Source organism: Daucus carota, chromosome 7, assembly GCF_001625215.2.
Source record: "Daucus carota subsp. sativus chromosome 7, DH1 v3.0, whole genome shotgun sequence".
Classification (NCBI taxonomy): domain Eukaryota; kingdom Viridiplantae; phylum Streptophyta; class Magnoliopsida; order Apiales; family Apiaceae; genus Daucus; species Daucus carota.
Genome location: NC_030387.2, coordinates 1,840,160 through 1,862,129, shown reverse-complemented (window position 1 = coordinate 1,862,129; position 21,970 = coordinate 1,840,160). Strand labels below are relative to the sequence as shown.

Sequence of the window (21,970 nt, the reverse complement as noted above, 5' to 3'; positions counted from 1 at the left end):
TATTGGGGATCCCGGCCAGCTAAACAATTGGTTTAGCTTTCCTTCCCGAAGGAAGTATCATACTTTACTTCACAGAGGAAGCATCACACACAGAACAAATGTAAGAATACTCATTCTCAACAGAAGTCATCAATAAAATGTTCACCAAAACATCATAAAATATCACAGTGAAGGGTACAGTATATACTTACAGTGCACAACTTCCAGTTCAAGTTGATTAATCAACCTCGCCTTCCGGATAGTCAATCTTCTATGTCACAAAATAATAAACTTAGAATCTTATCTTAAAATGACGATCTCGTAAAATCTACTTAAAATTCCTCATTTAGATCGTTTCTCATTTATTCTTCTCTTATTATTGATTTAAGTAAAATATTCCTTACTGACTCATGTTATTATCCTAAAAATCTCATTCTTCTAAATAACCCTTTTTTATTCAATTATTGACTAAATCCACCAATTAAACTAATTATCTATTAAATCACACTAATTATAAATTTATTTAATATCTCTCGAACCCAAAATTAGGCTTCACCATTAAATCCGAAAAATTATTTACTTAAACTTTCATGTTTTACACTTTTACCAATTCCACCATTTAATCACTCAAATTAATTAAATACAAGTCTACAATATTCTAGCCAATCAAAAGCTGCCACATCATCATCTTCTCCAACACATCCATCTTATTTTCTCTCTCCCCGAAGTCAACATCCATGGCCAAACTTTGACCAACCATAACTTTCTCATCTCTCATCCAAATCACATGATTCAAAAGTCCATTTCATCTGTTTTTTCACAAGGAATCTAAATATGATTTTTATTTTACAATCCAACATCAAATTGATGCCCAGCGAATTATTTATCAGAACTAATTTTTAATTAATTTACTAACTGCTCTCTCCTCCATCTCTCCCCACATCACCTTCCTCCTTCTGCCCAGCAGCCACCATAGCCGACCGGAGCGTAGCTCTGGCGACTCACCGCCGCCATCTCTCTCCCTTGCTTACCGCCCCTTCCCCTTTTTACTCCGCCGGGAGACTCCGTCGGCGACGCCGACGTGAGCTCCGGCCAATCCCCTCCGACCAACTCCTTCAACAAGCTTCAACCAACAATTCACACCATCAATATTTCATCATTCAATATAATCCCCAAATTAAGCATAAACCCTAATTTAAAGTAGTTTAAACGAAATCCCAATTCATGTGTGTTTATGTGTTTATAATATACATGTTCTGTTTATTCCAAAGCAGTACACACCAACTTGAGGGGACAAAATTTACCTAATTAAAATAGACACCAGTGGGTCCTTTCTAGCTCAAGACTATCTCATAAATTCATAATTCTCTCTACACAATTGTTTTGTTAATTAAATTAAGGAAAACAAGCATTTATGTCTATGAACTTACCTTAGTCGCTAGCTCCACTTCCTTTTTCCTTTGATTCTCAACTCTCAAATCTCCTGTAGATTTTCTTCTCCTTAAGTCTCCTTTGCTAGTTTCTGTGAAAGTGTTTTATTGCGTTGGCTTTTATACTATTTTGCTAATTACAATTAGCACTTAATAACCCTCATATTTATATCCTAATGAAGGGATTACTTGGCCCCCAAGTAGCATTACTTGGGCACTAAGTAATATTGCTTGCGGTCTAAGTAACGTTTTGCCAAAATTATTAAAAACGTCCGGCTGCTATTTTTCTCGTATCAGTATTAATAAATACTTAAATATTATCCAACATAATTATATAAGTAGATTATTGATTATTTAACATTTTCTGGCCAATTCCTAAATTTATAAAATAATAAAGATAAATTATCGTCTCAGTCAAAAATTAACATTTATTCACAAATCGGTAAATAAATAATCACGTCTACTATATTTTTCAAATAAACACAGCTCTCGGGTTAACGTACATATTTAAATTAACGACTGGCCCACACAATATAACCCACATGTTTACTAGTATTCTCGAAATTATAATATTTTTAATTAATACCTCATGCCTCATCAATTTTTTGTTAAGACTAATAAATAGTCTTTTCGCACAATAATAATTAAATTAAATAGTTGCATTTCTTTCATACTTGTGAATTTCATGGGTGTTACATTCTTCCCTCCTTATAGGATTCCGTCCTCGGAATCCCGATTGGTGCTAAACAACTCTGGGTAGCTTTTTCTCATTACATCATCTAATTCCCACGTGACTTCTTTTTATTAACTCTAGTTGCACTAACTTCTCATAAATTCTTCCCTCCTTATGCTCTGACTTCCTAATCCAAGCTTTTTCATTTCCTTAATCAATTCCTTTGGTAACGACATAACATTAACTCTTTCTTTCTTACTTAATGCCTCAACTACATTTGTTTCCATGTGTGATAGTTAATCATACAGTCATAGTCCTTTATCAATTCTAACTATCTCATTTGTCTCATGTTTAACTCTTTTTGGAGTAAACAAGTATTTTAAATTCTTATGATATGTAAATATCTCACACTTCTCACCATACAAATAAGGTCGCCAAATTTTTAAAGCAGATATTATAGTAGTTAATTCTAGATCATGGGTAGGATATCTCAACTTGAAATCCTTAAATTGTCTTAAATCATATATTATCACTTTTCCATACTGTATAAGAACACATCCTAGTCCCTTGTGAGATGATTACTATAAATCACAAAAGTTCATGTCTCGTCAGGTAAGATTAACACGGTGGCCATTGTAGTCGCTTTTTTGATTCCTGAAAGCTCTACTCGCACTTAGTCCATTCAAACTTCTCTTCTTTCCTAATCAACTTGGCCAAAGGATAAAAATATTATGGATAAATATAATAACAAACTTATCCAAATATATCTTAAATACCCTATTCATAAGATCCATAAATGCTATAGGTGTATTAATCATTCTGAAAGACATCTCAAAGAACTTACAATGTTCATGTCGAGTCCTAAAGGTTGTCTTAGGTATATATTCAGGTCTGATCCTTAATTGATGGTATTCAGATCTCAAGTCTAACTTAGAAAAGTAAGATGTTCCCTTCAATTGGTCAAATAAATCATCAACCCTAGGTCAAAGGTCATCTTATTTAATTCTCAATAATCTATGTGGCATTCTTCAAATCTGTGGGTCTGGATCTGACGTCACCATACAACACTTTCTTAAAACTCTTTTTCAAAACAAACCAGAATCAAAGGATTTGAAATTTGAGCATTTTGAAGAGAACTCAAAGGAAATAAGAATTTTAAAATCTTTCTTGGATATAGAGGTCTTTCACAATGGTAATCACCGATCAATGAGTTTTCAAAATAGCTTTCATTTGAAATAAGGACGACTGGGAGATCAATTATGATCAAGTGAACTAAGTGTTGCGTGTCTAAATTAAGACACTACTAAAGGTTGTTAACCTTCTTGTAATCACAACACACACAAGTGATGGCGTCCCATCCAACTCCTATCACACAGACAGGTATACCTTGTGTCCCCTATAATTAGGGTTGTTCATCCCAATCAGATGAAAGAAATATCAAGGAAATAAGATTTTTCTCAAAGATTTTCTTTTAAACAGTTATCTCTCAACTTGGACAAACTTGATCCACTATAATTACTTCCTGATCAGCTATTTCTATATCACAATAGACTCTTCTATAACTTGCTTAGCTTCCATCAATAATTAGCCTCTCCATTAAGCATATAAGCATCAAAGATAGTTTTCTTATCCTCTTCTGCACCAACAATTTCAAAAGTCTTCTTTATTTCTCTTAGCCATATCTTGGCCTCAACAGTATCTACAATCCCTTTTTCTCTGAGGGTTCCAACCATAGTAAGTACTAACCACATAGTTTATTCCACACCTTCACAACTAAGTTCCATATATCCCTTAGACCTCTTTTCTAACTTAAAATCACACTAGTTTAAGGTCTTAATCCTACTTTCTCCGATTCTCGAACCTCTAGCTCTGATACCACCTGTGGCGCCCCCGGCCCGGGATGACCTCAGCAACCCGACCCGGGGTGCCATTCTACTAAATAAACCGAAATATATCTTCATAATCTCAAACTTAATATAATTTAAAGGCATATTTTACCTTACATCAGAAGTCTTACATCATACCTTTATAAGTTCGGAACACGAGTCTAATACAAAATATACATCTAAACCCTTCTTTCAATTACATAATCCTTCTATTTGCAAATCCAACCAAGTCTAGTACTTCGGTTCATCACACTTTTACCCTTGCCTGAATATCCTTCTCCAGAATTCTTCCCTGTAAAGTTAGTACATAAAAAGGGATGAGCTCATAAAGCTCAGTAAGCATATACGTACGATTCAACTGAGTTTTATTCACAAAACCTGGTGAACCAAATCAATATTTCATCAGAGTCATCAAAACAGTTTCACACATCAAGATGAGTATGAGTATTCAGACACGTTCAAAAGTTCACAGGTTCTACTATTGGGGATCCCGGCCAGCTAAACAATTGGTTTAGCTTTCCTTCCCGAAGGAAGTATCATACTTTACTTCACAGAGGAAGCATCACACACAGAACAAATGTAAGAATACTCATTCTCAACAGAAGTCATCAATAAAATGTTCACCAAAACATCATAAAATATCACAGTGAAGGGTACAGTATATACTTACAGTGCACAACTTCCAGTTCAAGTTGATTAATCAACCTCGCCTTCCGGATAGTCAATCTTCTATGTCACAAAATAATAAACTTAGAATCTTATCTTAAAATGACGATCTCGTAAAATCTACTTAAAATTCCTCATTTAGATCGTTTCTCATTTATTCTTCTCTTATTATTGATTTAAGTAAAATATTCCTTACTGACTCATGTTATTATCCTAAAAATCTCATTCTTCTAAATAACCCTTTTTTATTCAATTATTGACTAAATCCACCAATTAAACTAATTATCTATTAAATCACACTAATTATAAATTTATTTAATATCTCTCGAACCCAAAATTAGGCTTCACCATTAAATCCGAAAAATTATTTACTTAAACTTTCATGTTTTACACTTTTACCAATTCCACCATTTAATCACTCAAATTAATTAAATACAAGTCTACAATATTCTAGCCAATCAAAAGCTGCCACATCATCATCTTCTCCAACACATCCATCTTATTTTCTCTCTCCCCGAAGTCAACATCCATGGCCAAACTTTGACCAACCATAACTTTCTCATCTCTCATCCAAATCACATGATTCAAAAGTCCATTTCATCTGTTTTTTCACAAGGAATCTAAATATGATTTTTATTTTACAATCCAACATCAAATTGATGCCCAGCGAATTATTTATCAGAACTAATTTTTAATTAATTTACTAACTGCTCTCTCCTCCATCTCTCCCCACATCACCTTCCTCCTTCTGCCCAGCAGCCACCATAGCCGACCGGAGCGTAGCTCTGGCGACTCACCGCCGCCATCTCTCTCCCTTGCTTACCGCCCCTTCCCCTTTTTACTCCGCCGGGAGACTCCGTCGGCGACGCCGACGTGAGCTCCGGCCAATCCCCTCCGACCAACTCCTTCAACAAGCTTCAACCAACAATTCACACCATCAATATTTCATCATTCAATATAATCCCCAAATTAAGCATAAACCCTAATTTAAAGTAGTTTAAACGAAATCCCAATTCATGTGTGTTTATGTGTTTATAATATACATGTTCTGTTTATTCCAAAGCAGTACACACCAACTTGAGGGGACAAAATTTACCTAATTAAAATAGACACCAGTGGGTCCTTTCTAGCTCAAGACTATCTCATAAATTCATAATTCTCTCTACACAATTGTTTTGTTAATTAAATTAAGGAAAACAAGCATTTATGTCTATGAACTTACCTTAGTCGCTAGCTCCACTTCCTTTTTCCTTTGATTCTCAACTCTCAAATCTCCTGTAGATTTTCTTCTCCTTAAGTCTCCTTTGCTAGTTTCTGTGAAAGTGTTTTATTGCGTTGGCTTTTATACTATTTTGCTAATTACAATTAGCACTTAATAACCCTCATATTTATATCCTAATGAAGGGATTACTTGGCCCCCAAGTAGCATTACTTGGGCACTAAGTAATATTGCTTGCGGTCTAAGTAACGTTTTGCCAAAATTATTAAAAACGTCCGGCTGCTATTTTTCTCGTATCAGTATTAATAAATACTTAAATATTATCCAACATAATTATATAAGTAGATTATTGATTATTTAACATTTTCTGGCCAATTCCTAAATTTATAAAATAATAAAGATAAATTATCGTCTCAGTCAAAAATTAACATTTATTCACAAATCGGTAAATAAATAATCACGTCTACTATATTTTTCAAATAAACACAGCTCTCGGGTTAACGTACATATTTAAATTAACGACTGGCCCACACAATATAACCCACATGTTTACTAGTATTCTCGAAATTATAATATTTTTAATTAATACCTCATGCCTCATCAATTTTTTGTTAAGACTAATAAATAGTCTTTTCGCACAATAATAATTAAATTAAATAGTTGCATTTCTTTCATACTTGTGAATTTCATGGGTGTTACATGGTACATTGAACAAATAAGCATCGTCAGATTTGAACAAAATTAACTTTCTATCTATCAGGCAACTAATATCTACTTGCATTTTTATAATTCCTTTTCTGAACCCAAAACAAATTCTGTTTTTCACATGTTTATGATTTATGTGAGGAACGAATACAAAACTTTTTCTTAATCCAAAACAAATTCTACCTGATTATTGCATGTTTATGATTCCTTTTCTTAATTCAAAACAAATTATGTTTATCAATTTTAATCTGGAACAATATAAATTTTTAGTATAATATTTAAATCACATTATAATAATTCTAATATAAAATACATTCATAAATATAATCTAATAGAAGTTGGCATAACATATTCTACTCAAAGTATATTAAAATTTGATAGAAAGAATTTAATATTATGGCATGATACATACGAGAAAAGGAATGTCTTGGTTACTTTTGAAGTCGTTAATTGCTTTGATGGTGTATTTCATACTGCATCGCCATTATCGGATGATTCAACATGTGTGACAAGTCTTTTTTATTTTTTTGACAGAAACAAGTGTGAAAATTAAAACCCATATTTTTAACACATTTTTCTAATCCAAGACAAATTAAACCTTCTACTTGCATGCATGTTATTTAAATTATTAACGAATATATTTTGTATAAAAATTAATAATTTAACATAAAAATATTTTTAAAATAAATATTTATATTCAAGTATATATATTAAAAAAAAGACGAAAAATTATATACAAATATGCATTACACCATGCTATTAAATATTTTTATTATTAAAGACAAATATGTTAGATTAAGTTACTCATAATTGTTAAATCATGGAAAACTAATATTTTGGATTAGATTCAACTAAAACTTAAGATAAAAATTTAAATTATACGAACATCATATAAAAATTATATATTTTTACAACAGTTCTAACTTACAAACAAATCATAATTTCAAATTTTATTTAATTGAAAATTTTAATTTATCATTTGTAAATTAATTTTTACCACTTAATCCCCCTATTCCAAGTATCGACAGAAGTTTCCGCTCCACTGTTATTGGTTCGTGCAACGGTTTGATTTGTGTACTATTTGGTATGATCATACTTTTGAATTTTCCTTTATCTTTCTTCTTCAAGCAACTCCTGTAGTCGGATTTCATCGCAAGGATTACTTCTCTATGATTCGTCTGATATAGACACAAACATTGTATCTACATTAACCGGGGCGTATTAATGGATCATCACGGATGGTGGTTCGTCGAAGGATTTGGTAAGGTTTAGTGCGTACTAATGGATCATTACAGATGTTGTTTCGTCGAAGGATTTGATGAAGCAAAACCGACATAGATGGATTACACAAGAAGAATTCAAGTTAATTCAAAAAAGTGTGCAAATAGTGGCAGTCAAGAAACCCAGTATGTTGAGATAGACCATGTTCAACAAAGCATAGATGCAGTGTCTGTTTCCTGGACCCCCTGTTGCTCTGATCATACCCAATCTTGTTCGACTTATGAAGACTCCCAGATGCTCCACATCTCTCCCCAAAGCCTAAGTCTACAATTTCAGTGCTTTGGTCCCGTCCCCAATTACCCCTGTAACTGAGACATTCGTTCACAACGAATATGTATGAACACCTTTTCTATGGCATTCACAGTCTTGCTATTAACCAGACTCCTTCTTCTCCTTTGTCATGTATGAAGACCTCCAGAGATGTAAGACCTCCAGCCAAGCTTATACTGCCAAACACCTTTTCTGTGGCATTCACAGCCTTGCTATTAACTAGACTCCTTCTTCTCCTTTGTCATGTATGAAGACCTCCAGAGATGTAAGACCTCCAGCCAAGCTGTGGCATTCACAGCCTTGCTATTAACTAGACTCCTTCTTCTCCTTTGTCATGTATGAAGACCTCCAGAGATGTAAGACCTCCAGCCAAGCTTATACTGCCGAACACCTTTTCTGTGGCATTCACAGCCTTGCTATTAACTAGACTCCTTCTTCTCCTTTGTCTTCTCACAACTTCAAGGTGCCTTCCCCTTTTTCTAGGCCTGACTCCTTGAACCCCCGTTGATCCATAAGACAACGTTCCACAAGAAGAATTCAAGTTAATTCAAAAAAGTGTGCAAATAGTGGCAGTTCTTATCCAGTTTGATATCTCCGTTTCAGATCATTAATGTCACCGTTTCAGATCATTGTTACCCATCATCGACAAACGGGAACAATTTAGGTAAGTCCCATGTGAAGAAGGGCATGGGCAAGGCTGCGTACATTTTACCCTCCTCAGACCCTACTGACTAGGTTTGGTTTGGTTTATTTTAATAAAAATATTCCAAAACATAATCAAATTTCGTAGAAAGAATGTATTACTTGATTGACACCTCCTTCCCTTCTCCGACGAGCCCTCCTCTCACCACCGACTTTCATAACAACCTACATTCGCACACCAACCCCAACGCCTACCACTCTGGCCCTTACCACCTTGTTTCACCTTCCCGACTCAATCACTGTGGCACTACATACACCCAACCACCAGCCAATAACCCCGTCACCGCCAAGCCCGCGCCACCACCAATCGAACCCAACCTTTCTTCGCCTCGACACACATACACACGTCGCACCCTAAGCTTTCACTGCCTCTTCTCTCGTGGCTCCAGTCTCGACCAGTCAACGTAGCTTCGCCACCAATCACCACTACGCATCCATCAAAACAGCCACCACACAATCACAGCCGCAAGACACAAATGCAAACATCGAAGTGAGGAATTATATATGAATGTAAATATTCATTAAATATTCAGTTTTATATTTGTAACCATGCTTAAACTTAACATTTTGTTAACGTTTTATTAACAAAAGTGTATAGGTGAGAGTGAAATATTACTACGACGGTATCATAAATGAAGTCAGAAATATAGTTGTACTAAAGAGAAAAGCTAAATATAGAAAATATCACGTCTAAAGAAAGATGATTATTGCTTTATTATATAAATAGAATATATTTTCTTAATTTACCCTAAATTTTTAGTAAAGTTGACTATAATATTTAACTAAAAAGTGTGGAAAGTGAAAAATCAAGGGATGATTATACAAATAAAATTTAAGGTAGAACCTATTCGCAGTTGTACAAACACTTTTTTGCTAGACTCCTTTTTTCATCAATTCTAGAAATTGACTTGGTCGTCCAGTAACAACTAAGATTAAAAAAAAAAAAACAATAGTAAATCTTATTCGATAAAAGAAAGAGAACAAAAGAAATAAAAAATTATAATCAATCCTTTTAAGGCATATATTGTTGTATTTAATCAAGATCAAAAGATTCTTTTTGAGCTAAATACAAGATTCTTTTCTGAGCTAAGTACAAATAATCTAGATCAAAAGATTCTTTTTGACCTAAGTACAAAAAGGGGTATTTTTTAATATAATACCAAAAGAAAAATATATAACGTAGAAGGAAAAAAGGTAATAGAAATTTCCATTTACGTTTACAATTTAGTGGTGAAATCTCCTTGCATATCCAGGTATTCAGTAAATCAATCTAAACTATTTCAAACTGTCAAGTCTTAATAAGGTTTCAAATTACAAAATACAACTCTCTTCCTTGGGCTAAATATATGGGTGATCAATCCTAGTATAGGCCTCCTTACAAAAATAAAAATAAAATCCTAGTATAGGCCTGGCTCATGTTTACGACTTGAATGAAAATAAACATGGTGCTTTCGTATCATATGGAATGGCTGATAGATGATTAGCAGCAGATATACAATTTGAAGCAGGTGTTGGGCTGGTGATGAATGAAGAAGCCGCAGAGATTGATCTGTATTTACCTATGGACCAGAGGCAGTAATATGGCAAGTAATATGAGTAGTTCCTATCTCCATTGTCAAACTAAATAACCAAAAAACCTACAAATTAATACTCCTAACTGTGTGGCTGAGTACTTTTTGGCTTCAGGATCAGCACAAAGCAGTCATAAATTGTTCCTGAAAAATAGCATCCACACATAAGAACAATTAATATTAGAGGGAAACAACTCACTTTCATTGAATCTTTCAGCTGCAAGTTCTTTGTAAAGAATTCATATTAAGTTGGCTACTTGCAGCGTCATTGGCAATGTTTTGATCATAAATGATCTGTAGAGCACCGTGAATATTATGTACAACTCCATCTTCGTCAAGTATTACTCCACCTAGTGGCTAATTAGTTTTCGTAACAATGATAGAGGGTATAAAAAAAACCTCCAAAGTTTGAATATCCTAGATAAATGAGAAATAACATTGTTGAATGATATTAATGTAATATAAACATACGGTGCTTTGCCATTTGAGTAGTGGCACCAATGAACTTGGACAGAACTATGGAGAATGATCATCTCAATACAGACTCCTTCACGAAAGATCGACCACCTGATCTGTTACAATTTGAGAATATTATAAATTAGCGGGACAGATGAAACTATATGCAAAAATAAAATAATCATCATGCTTTCACTTACGTGTACTCGAGATGGATGTTAATAAACCGACAATTTTCTCTGCTTTGCGACAATGTTACTGAGCCTTCAATGTGTTGATCTTGCTCCACTTCGATTGGTTCATAGAAGTATATCAATGTCTGCAAAAGACAAAGCACGAGAATTACAAGCAGCAATCTTTGTTTCACATATACCAAGGTGGAAAATTAATTGTAAATTAGTGCTCATAGTTGTACGAACGAATGGTACGAGATAGAAAGAAAAACAATGCATGAAATTTGGGAAGAACAGAATGAAAACTGTACTCTTTCATGATAAATATCTATCTACATTTCTTATTTCATTCCATTTATACAGATATCTCGTTTGGTTGATAAAAAGTGCCCTTTTTAGGGTTGTACTTACCATCATGAAATTCCTAGGAAACAGAACAAGGAGTTCGATTCCCATGCAAGTTTCAACCTAGAAGCTCTACTAATTACTACTTCCAGAGACTTTGCCTACTCAATTCATGTCAACCAAACAAATACTAGAGCTCAATCTCTCCAATCCAGGGATGAACGTTCATTCCTGCCTACTCATTTCCTTCCCAGACCACATTAAACAAATTTGCACCATCATTCTTCTTCACCCTTCCCTCTTTTATGGAGCATATACCATCTAAATTTGATCTATAGATAACCAACAGTGAACATCAATTGACAACATACCTGACATTATAAAACCAAACACCACCCATGAGAATCTTTGGCGATGCATAGAAAGTCTCGTCATGGACCCAATCCCTCAAATACCGATAGTCCTTTTGAACTTTGACAACAGCTTACACGCTATTACTATAGAAAGAGTGGAAAACTCTTTTTGACTGCTATTCTGTGTAATTAGTTCCGGCCCATAAGAGGGAGATAATACACATTTCAGTATTGTGTCCTAAGAGACACTACAACACTTCTCTTACAAAAAAAATTTGCCTGATGTGATACTATATTACAATATATTATTTTTAACAATAACCATGTACATGTATAGCTAATTTATAAATTACATATTTTGTCCCACAAGTTAGGAATTGCGCCTTCAGATTACAATACCCAAGTAAATCAAATAAGAAGTTGCTATTCTTATACAACCAGGGGAGGAAGAAGGGTTAAGCATGCGTTCTGAAAGGAAAAGAACATTGAGGAAACAAACAAGAACATGAAGTATATATACCTGCTCCCAATGTGTTGGAGGATCTTCAGGCGCAGTTGAAAGGATAAGTGCTTTGTTGGGATTGGCACGTTTTGTTCTCTGACTACCTTCAATAGTAGGATTGCTGTATTGTTGTGGTGGTGAGTCGCTATAAGCAGAGAATGTCCCTGGGCCAATAAATTCAACATCGAACCAGAAAGCAAACCCATGGAATGGAGCTGGAAACAAGGATTGTCAAAGTTACATATATTTGACTGAAGAATGTCTAGCGTTCAAGAACATGATAGGCCTTTTAGTTTTGATTGTTTTGCAGGTAGCTTTGAGGAGGAAGTTGCATCTTTGATAAGCATGATGTATTCCCTATCTTTAATTTTGATAACCAGAATGAAAAAAAATGATTCTCACAGGGTCATATCCAAATGCTAGTTTTTTTATTTAATCATGGTGGTCGTGTACAACATTGAATCAATGCACATTGCGGATAAAATTTGATTGACAAATTTGTTAAAAAATATTGTTTTCAAAATAATGAGAACACCTGTTGCAATCTCACTACTAATATAGTATATCTGTATAGCACAACTCAAAAGAGCAACTATTGCCATCTTAAGCGTCGAATTATTAATATCAAAAGGCACGGCCAAACATGGACTTAGTTGCTCAGGTTTATGAAATGTGTTGTGTGACGAGCACAGTCAATCATAAAGTTGGGTACAAGCACTTCACTAATTTTCCTAATACTGAAACTTCAAATGTTCATACACACACTACAAGGGAGAGGATTACCTCGCAGCATAGACTGAAAATTGAATTTGGTTGTAATAGATTCTAGTTCTTGATTAGTGACTGTATAGCAGTCAACAAGCTTTACCTGTCATCAAGCCAAAACTTCTTACTTGGTTAAAGCATTTAATCACATAAGCACTTGAGAAATTTTTTAGAAAAATTCAAACCCCATAAGCAAGTGTAAATTGAAGAAGAAATGGAGAAAGAACTAACCACATGCGGCCATGTTAAAACGTTTTCCCCACTAATTGTCTCCACCGATGGTTCTTCAAATGCACACTGTTTTGCCAAGGGTACCAATGGAGACACTGAAATAGACAGAAAAAATCAAGGAATGGCACCTAATGATTTGATAAATTCTAAAGCAACAGAGGGTACATAATGAAAACAGGACCTTAAATTTTATATTAAATAATTAGAGCATCAACGTAGAAGTGCGAGTATTAATTCATATATAATAGGAGAAGGTTAAAAGGCATTAGATCGAGTGTACTACGAGTCAACTAAATGATATAATATCACTAACAAAATTAAGAACCAAAACCCGAGGTCACAGTAAACTTGGTTGTGTTTGCTTTTGCTAATCCTAATAATTGTTTTGTACTGAACTAGGGTAATCTTTTCAGTATAAGTATTACTTGTGGATTTTCTATTTTTTTGCTAATTAACAATAGTACTTATAGATTGATTATATGAAATTGCTCAAAAAACATAAAATTAGTTTGAACAGGCTACCATTTTGTGGTGAGTGTATGAGGGACTACATTTAAGAATTCGCAACATAAAAGAACTTGTGCAATTAGTCTTACAGTCAAAGTAGATCTACTCTTATAGACATCAAAATGCAGATCATCAAATTTTTCATGTTCCTTGCCATGCCATGCAGTTCTATGTAGAAGTCAGGGATGAGGAATACCGACTGTCTCGTTATATTTAAACAGAGCTAGTTGAAAAACTAATGTTTCCAGTGAAATCCGGAGCATGCAGTTTTATCAAAAAGGAGAAATTTAGCTATTTAGTTACTGTTAATGTTAAAAAGAACTGAAATTACAATTTTACAGACGTTTCATTGCTAAGTTTCTCATTCAAAGCAAAAGTCTCAAGCTTGACATATCAAGTATTTAATAGCTATGGATATAACCAACAAAATTAATAGACATGTTTCAACTATACATATATATATACATACATACATATATATGCATACATATATATATACATACATATTTATATATACATACACACACACACGCAGAAGGTAGTGATGAAACATGTGTTCAAGCACATTAGAAAAAAGTTGAATTGACTGGGCACCTGAAGTACTCAATCATGAAAATCACAACATAGCATTCTAAGACTCGTCGCATAATAGTCTCTATACCATAATATTACTATATGCATAAGTGTGTTTCGGAATAATGTTAAAGAAGTTCATTATCCACTCACTATCAATTCCATAGACATTGCGCCAAAAATCAATGCTTTCTCCGTATCTGTCAGGGTGCGTGACGGGTGCCATGTACAACTGAAGGGAGAACAAGATATAAGAATTTGACTGATGATGTTTGGTCACATATAATATGTGGTTGATAAAAAAGGCAATAAATACAGGCATACAGCTACAAGATATTGACTTCAGGTAATTCTGGACCAAGGAATTCAGCAGGCAGTGAATTAACATAAATAGAACACTTGTGCTCAAGCAATTGACTCAAACCAACTACAAAAAATTTCTAAATCATTATCCCCACATGTTAATTTGACAGAAAAAGAACACACCGTCGCAATGGAAGGGAGAATTAGACCTCCAGGTTTCAGCCAGCGGTCTCTTGCGGTAATAACGCTTCCCAACATACTCTGCAAGGTAGGTCCGAAATTTCCATATTGAAAATACAAAAATATTGTCTAACTTGAAAAAAAAGCATATAAAGTTGCAATATGCATAAAGTATATTACCTCGTACATAAGCATATAACCCATCCACTCTGAAATAATAACATCAACCTCTTCATTTATTTCAACATCCTACAATACCATCCTACCAAGGTTATAAAAATTTCTAAATTGTAAACTCCAAAAGAGTTAAAATTATGTCCCTCTTGCTTAAACAAGATTACCTCCACTCGTCCATGTAATACAATGACTGTTTCAGACAGATTATTTGCCTTCACAACTTCACTTGCCTAATAGAACATTTCCAGATAATGAGAAACATTTTTATTGTCAGCAATGAAGAAACAATAGACAAAAGTTATATGGAGACCGCTGTTTCATCGGAGACCGTGGAGGCCATGTAAGTTTTTCGATTAAAATATTGAACAAAGCATTCTTTCACTATAACAAATTATATAAAGATCACTATTTCATCGAGTATCATAATAATCATTTCTATTCTATGAGTAGAACATGTTTTATGAAGAACCACCCCGTATAGAGTCTAATAGAGAACACTCATATATATACATACATACATACATACATATATATATATATATATATATATATATATATATATAACATGTATGAATCTCATTATTCATCAAATATTTAATTAGTAAATCAAAAAATAAAGTTTCATCATTTTCCCCAAAAAATCGTTGAAACTTAATCATAATATCCAATACTGTTCTACAGCAGAAGCATTTTTCTCCAAAATGGTTCTGCCGTAGAACCAAATTCAAAAATCAAAAAATTTGCTCAACTTGTCAGTGTTAAATTGTTTATGCATGTTATATAATGATTAGTATTCTGCATTAGAATCAAATTATATGCATAAGTATCATCAAATTTAAAATTATTAATAAGATTTTAAAGTAGAATGAAATAGTTCTCTATGAATCTCTATATAAGACAAGATGGTTCTTTTTAATATATATATATATATATATATATAAGAGATTTATGAGAGAGAGAGATATGGATGGGGAATGAGAGATAGACAACTAAACAAGATGCGGAGTTTCATAAGCATAAAAATCAGTGTAAGAGGGGTTGAATTCACCAAATAAAATAATTTAAGCATGTTGTTAAAGTTTGAAGAATTACAGAAAAAATAAATAAAAAGTTGAGTTAGAGGTCCTCGTGAGCAATTAGAGCTTCCACTTTGCAATTAACCAAAAACAAGGTATGCCTTAGTCCTTAATAGGCAATATCTACCTGTCATTAACACAATATCTTTCAGGATAAAGAATTCCTAAATCTGATAATAAGATGATGATTTATCAGGTTTTTAAAAAATTACTTGTTTATTGTCATCTCATAACTAATAAGAAAAAGATAATTAGCACGTTTCTCATAAATAATCATATGCATCCTTCTTTAATCCGCGTGTATTAGAGATATTGTGTGACAAAAACAGTTCAAGATCATTAAAATAATAAAATGGATAAATGAAGAAGAATATAGTCTGCTGACCACAATTTACCAATTTGAATCATCATTTGACAAAATATGAAGAAATTACCTGAGCCGCAATGTCACTGGCATCCACTGCATAAACCTGATAACAAACATTTGTATATAAAGGAAAATATGTCAAATCAATGTTGAACCAGCGCAGCCTGACTCACGTGCTAATAGTCCATTTGATTCACATAAATGAGGCAGCCATGAAAAGTAAGGATGTTGCAACTTTTTTCACAGTTAAACACACGACGACTATTTTTCAGATGAAACGGGTTATAATTATGTCTACCTCCATGTAATATATGTTGTAGACCTACTTAACAATGTTCATTCATGTAATTCGACTTAAATCAGTATAAGAGCATCTCCAATGCACTCTCCAAACAAGCTCTTACCTTTTAATTTAAAGAGCATGTGGAAAAATAGTGCTCCAAGGACTCCTAGTGGCTCAATAAAAATTTAAGAGCCTTTTAAAAAGTATCTAGGTGCTCTTAACTTATTATTATTGAACATAATATTCACTTCCCTCCTATTTTGTTGACTTCTCTCTCCAACCTTTCTTTCAAATAATAATATAATGCAAGTAGAGAGCAAGTATAAAGAGTTGGATTGGAGTTGTCACGATATTTAGTGTATTAACTTGTTAGTAGCCATATATCATATTATTTTCTAAAGAATGATTTAGGAGCCCCATTGGAGATGCTCTAAATCTCCAAGCTAATCAACAAAGGATTTTAATCGCTCGACTTTATCTGAATCCATAAGATCCTGTAGGTTAGCAAACTAAATATATATATATATATATACACACACACACACACATATATATATATATATATATATATATATATATATGCCTCTGCGATGTCTTACGAATCGGCATTCTGCCTTGTACCAATAGCAAAACAATATTCAAATAATGATATGGGACAGAACTGAGCTAATGAGGTATAACTAAAACTAGCAATCGAGAAGATATAAAATACAAATGATTTGACAGCCTTAATGCACAGGATTCCATTTCCCAACACTAATTTTTATCCTATATACTATAGGCTATAGCCAATGGCCCAACACCTAACAAATTATCAGGACAACTAATAATCTAAGTAAACATACCCGTAGATATCCGGAAAAGCTATACCCAATGTATAGTGATGTATTTTATACAGAGAGATCCAAAGTATTTTATACAGTAGACCCAACTAACATATTTTTTTATATGGCAACTTTACGCTACGCGGATTTAAACTGTTAGCTGATAAAAATAAAATAGATTGCTTCCTTTTTACCACCATATATAGTTAAAGGAAACCAGTAATATATTACTAGGCAGATTATAGAAAATACATAGACAAACAGAACTCCTTTGCAGTCCTATTCAGTGCTTTTCTGACAGTATGAAACTATGAAGCTTCATCAAATAACAGTATGGGCACTCATTAAATATTGATGGAGGTACACATTGCACAAGTGCAAGCTTGATAAATCAGTACAACAACAAAAAAGACCTCGAGGTGTTATCTAAAAATTCAGTTTTATTATGTACGAAAGGCAACGAATTATAATGTTGATAAAAATACCAATTATCATATGCAATAATAAACACAAAAACAGACTTAGTAGTGTCTTAAAAGTAGCTGTAAATTAAAAAAGGTTATAACAAAGGACCTGACATTGAGCTACAATTCTCTTAACATTAAAGATAAGAGTGTCTCTAACATTTTGTAAAACAGTTTCACGCATATCCCAGCATATACAAACAAATACAAAATCCAAAGCACCTTACCCGTTTTGCTCCAGCTTGTGCACAGAATATGGATAAAATCCCTGTGCCGCAGCCAACATCTACAACCACCTAAATGTGAACTCAAAAGATATTAGAATAAGCATGGAGCATGAGTTGCTTCCAATTAAAGCTTATTTTTAACAAAACTCTGTTACATTGAAGCTCAGTATAAAGAAATTGGCAAACAGCCAGTGTGTAAAACCCAAAAACAATATCAGAATTTGGGAATTACTTTGTCTTTGATATAATCTTGATGCTGCATGATCGCTGACCTATAAGTTTCCGTGCGAAGACGATCCTGTATAGAGTAAACCATTAATTAGCACATTAATCAACATAACAATAAACAAATGGGTTATATGGCTAAAACATCATTTAATCTTAACTAACTTGCAGGTAGGCTACCAGTGCCTACCACACTACAAAAATTTACAACTAGCTGAATTTTTTTTGTTAAATGCTAAATAAATTTACACCTAACTGATTTATTCATTAAAAACTTTTAATTGGTTTCAACCATTCATAAATGTTCACATGCGGGCTGTTCCCATTTAATAAAAAGACTGAGTTGTTTTGTTGAATTGCTAGTAAGAGGGTCACATAAGCAAGTGATTACTAAACTACAACAAACCTGCATGTGAGTGACCTCAAAAATCAAACAAATCATATATACATTATTGATTATACACTAGAGTCTTTTTTATTAAAAAGTGTAATATGTGTGTGTGTGTGTGTGTGTTGTGTGTGTAGAGAGAGAGAGAGAGAGAATTTTCGTAACCCAAGTCATACATATATAACGATTGCAATATACGATACATTTATATTATACCAAAAAACATATTCATGTTGAAATGGAAATTTTTCAAACAGACAAAACATAAAGCATGTGTTCATTTCGACTTAATATTTTACAAATTTAAAAAAAAAATCAATAGATATATAAACTAAATACCATCAATACATATATTTCTCAAAAGGTGAGATTTGGAGGGGGTGGGGGAATGCCGCCTTGGTAATGATGTGAGATGTGCATATAAAATCATAGAAACATTTATATGGAGTCCCTTGCGGTTCAAGCTTAACTTGGGAACATACATTTTTTAATAGAATAACTTATCCAATATAGTTGTTAATTCAAATATATGAAGCGTTTTATACGTGAGTGATGAGTTTACATATAAAGAAAGTCATGCTCCAAGTGAAAGGCTATGACAACTTTGTAATGAATAAAGTTCAACTTATTTTACAAAGTATCACCCCACCCCCACCCACCCACCCAAACAACTAAAAAAAAACCAATATGCTGTGCGCGAGGAGCCCTATTGCACCATGGCCCAAAAGTTTTGGCATTATATAATAACAATAATAATAGAATTTAAAAAAATTACTAATTAGTTGTAAGACATAATAGAAATTTCTATATTTGTCATGAAAGACTACTCTATCATATCACTTTTCAATTTTCAAGACCATTAAATGTTTTTCTAGAAACTAAAAGTACTTCAAACATGAGACTAAATCTCAAAAAGTAACATAGACTTGATATATTTATTAAGGAAAAAAGTTAAAAACACAATATATTGCATGTGAAAAGTCAACCAACACTTGAAACGATCAAGAAAGAGATTATATGGATATATTAGCATTATTTATCTAAACAAGTAATATACAATAGTGTAATATCTAAAAATAAAAATACTTAAGAGAGTTTCATGCAAACAGTATTAAACATGATATGCACACCAAACTGCAAAGGTCTCCTGGAACATACGCACAATGTGCTGATTCATTGAAGACAAATAAATTTAAATATACGCATGGTATATAATGCAAAGAATTATAAACTTCTATATAAGAAGACATTTATAAACAAAAGTCAGTTGTCATAAATGGTAGAGCAACCAAATTCATAGCCGAAGTCTAAGATAATTTAAAGTCAAAGTAACAAAGAAATGAAAAGTTAATCGCAATATTCTCCTTCTTATTCTTCATCAAGATTCACAGAACCATCTTCTTTGCTGTTATGTTCAATTTGGATCCTCAACAATGTATAACAAACAAATATACTTAGGGTTTAGCGCTAATCAACCAGTTAATATGCATGATATAAGTTAATAAGTATTACAACTATAAACAATAAATGCATTACATCAACCAGTTTAGTACAGGAAAGAAATAAGTATAATACAAGTAATTTAATCATACTAAGAGCATCTCCAACCATTAAAACTCCTTAGCTAAAAGATGAGTTGGCATACTAAAAATACAAAATTTTAGCCAACAGCTTGAAAAACTCAACTCCAACCATACCCGACTGTTGTCTATAATTTTAGCCAACCTCCTATGGATGGCTAAATTTGTCGAACCTCTACAGGTGTGTAAAAAATCTGTAGGAAGATTGCACATCATTTATTACCATATTAAACTGATATATTCTATTTTAACAATATAAATATTAATAACATACTATTTTTAAATTATAGCCAACCAATATAGCCAATACCATTGAAGCAAATTGTCTTACAGGTTCAGCAAATTTTACATAATGTGTTACAGGTCCCATTTAGCCAACGATTATAGACAACGCCTTTGGAGATACTCTAAACCCGATCTTGTCAACCCAAGTTAACAGATAATTTCCTACTTGGCATTGGCCAAGAACTAAGGCTAGGGTTCATGTAGCATTTGATTTTTTCATATATTAAACATCAACAAGACTGCATACACACATTACTTACACACACACAAAACATCTAATTACAATCGACGCTTAGGTCAATTTATCGAGATTTATAAAATACAGCATCCGTGTTATATCAAACGATATCGAGATTATTAATTCATCGAGTATTAGTGAATACCTTAATCATTTCCTCGTGGATGCTGAGGTGAGCATAAGAGTGAAAGTAAGCCTTATCGAAATCAGTGCAAGGCGTCTGCGTCGGCGTCAGCGTCTGCTGCACCTGCTGTGTTTGTACTTGCTCTGACGAAACCCTAGCTCCGCTGGCGAGAGCGTCGGCGCGGCGGGCACGAGGTCGGCTGACGCGACCGGGTTTTCGGAGGCGGTGATTGGTGGCGAGAGATGATTGGTGGTGGAAGTGGTGGCCGTTGCCGTTGGGGATTCCGGCGGGGGCGAGCTCTTCCATTCCGGCGACGGCGAGGGTTAGAGAGAGAGAGACGGCTAGTGAGAGAAGGGGGTTTTGAGGGTTTAGATGTTTTTGAATTGGAATTTCCCAATACTGCGTTTGGCACTTTGCAGCAGTATATTTGTATAGGGTTTTGTATATTTGTAGTGTATTTTCTACAAATTTATTAATACATATTATAAATGAAAAAATATAAAAATTATATAAAAAAAACTTCAACTTCACTGATACATATCTTTCAACTATATACAAATATATTTATTTTTTATCTTTTTTCCACTTCGAAAGAATTGAACGAGGAGCCGTATGAGGTGAAACTCTTATGTACGTTTATGTAGAGTGAATAATTTTTATTGATGGAGATTTTTGTATATATAAAGATCATTATATTCAATCTGGTGGTGGTTATATAAATCAACCACTTATTTAAAAAATCATTTTTTTTCTAATATTTTTTGTTTCATTGTTGTCTAAATATTATTGTTAACTTAGAAAACAAATATAAATGTGGTCACTTACAAATATTTGTTTAACATTGAAATTTTGCTCTGGAGTACATAAATGCTAGAAATTATGCCGGTGTAATTTTTATAATGGGATCGTTTGGCTAAACTTGTTCTTCACAAGCAAATAAGG

General features: G+C 33.4%; 1 protein-coding gene across 4 annotated transcripts; it reads right to left on the bottom strand.

Annotated features, from left to right (window-relative positions):
* Positions 1–9,991: 9,991 nt before the first annotated feature.
* On the bottom strand, positions 9,992–21,447 carry LOC108193168 (probable protein arginine N-methyltransferase 6). 4 transcript variants are annotated; one of them, XM_064081623.1, is made up of 15 exons: positions 21,050–21,447; positions 18,421–18,486; positions 18,189–18,257; positions 16,458–16,493; positions 15,112–15,177; positions 14,951–15,019; positions 14,774–14,851; positions 14,441–14,519; positions 13,208–13,302; positions 12,995–13,079; positions 12,230–12,426; positions 11,039–11,157; positions 10,854–10,949; positions 10,485–10,526; positions 10,337–10,370 (listed from the first exon to the last, which is right to left on the bottom strand). In XM_064081623.1, exons 1-14 carry the CDS (start codon positions 21,332–21,334, stop codon positions 10,514–10,516), a joined length of 1,353 nt encoding a protein of 450 aa, XP_063937693.1. In that variant the 5' UTR covers positions 21,335–21,447; the 3' UTR covers positions 10,337–10,370; positions 10,485–10,513. The 4 variants fall into 4 exon arrangements, with proteins under 4 accessions (XP_017215193.1, XP_063937693.1, XP_063937694.1 ...); XM_064081624.1 differs by having other exon boundaries at positions 10,854–10,954; positions 21,050–21,446; XM_017359704.2 differs by having other exon boundaries at positions 9,992–10,526; positions 10,854–10,954; positions 21,050–21,445.
* Between the last annotated feature and the right edge of the window lie 523 nt (positions 21,448–21,970).

Coding starts and splice junctions, on each gene's coding strand:
- LOC108193168 (XM_064081623.1), bottom strand. CDS start 21,334: ATGGAAGAGCTCGCCCCCGCCGGAATCCCCAACGGCAACGGCCACCAC. Junction 14,852..14,950: donor GTTATATGCTTATGTACGAG/GTAATATACTTT, acceptor CCTACCTTGCAG/AGTATGTTGGGAAGCGTTAT. Junction 13,303..14,440: donor CAATGTCTATGGAATTGATA/GTGAGTGGATAA, acceptor TGTCTATTTCAG/TGTCTCCATTGGTACCCTTG.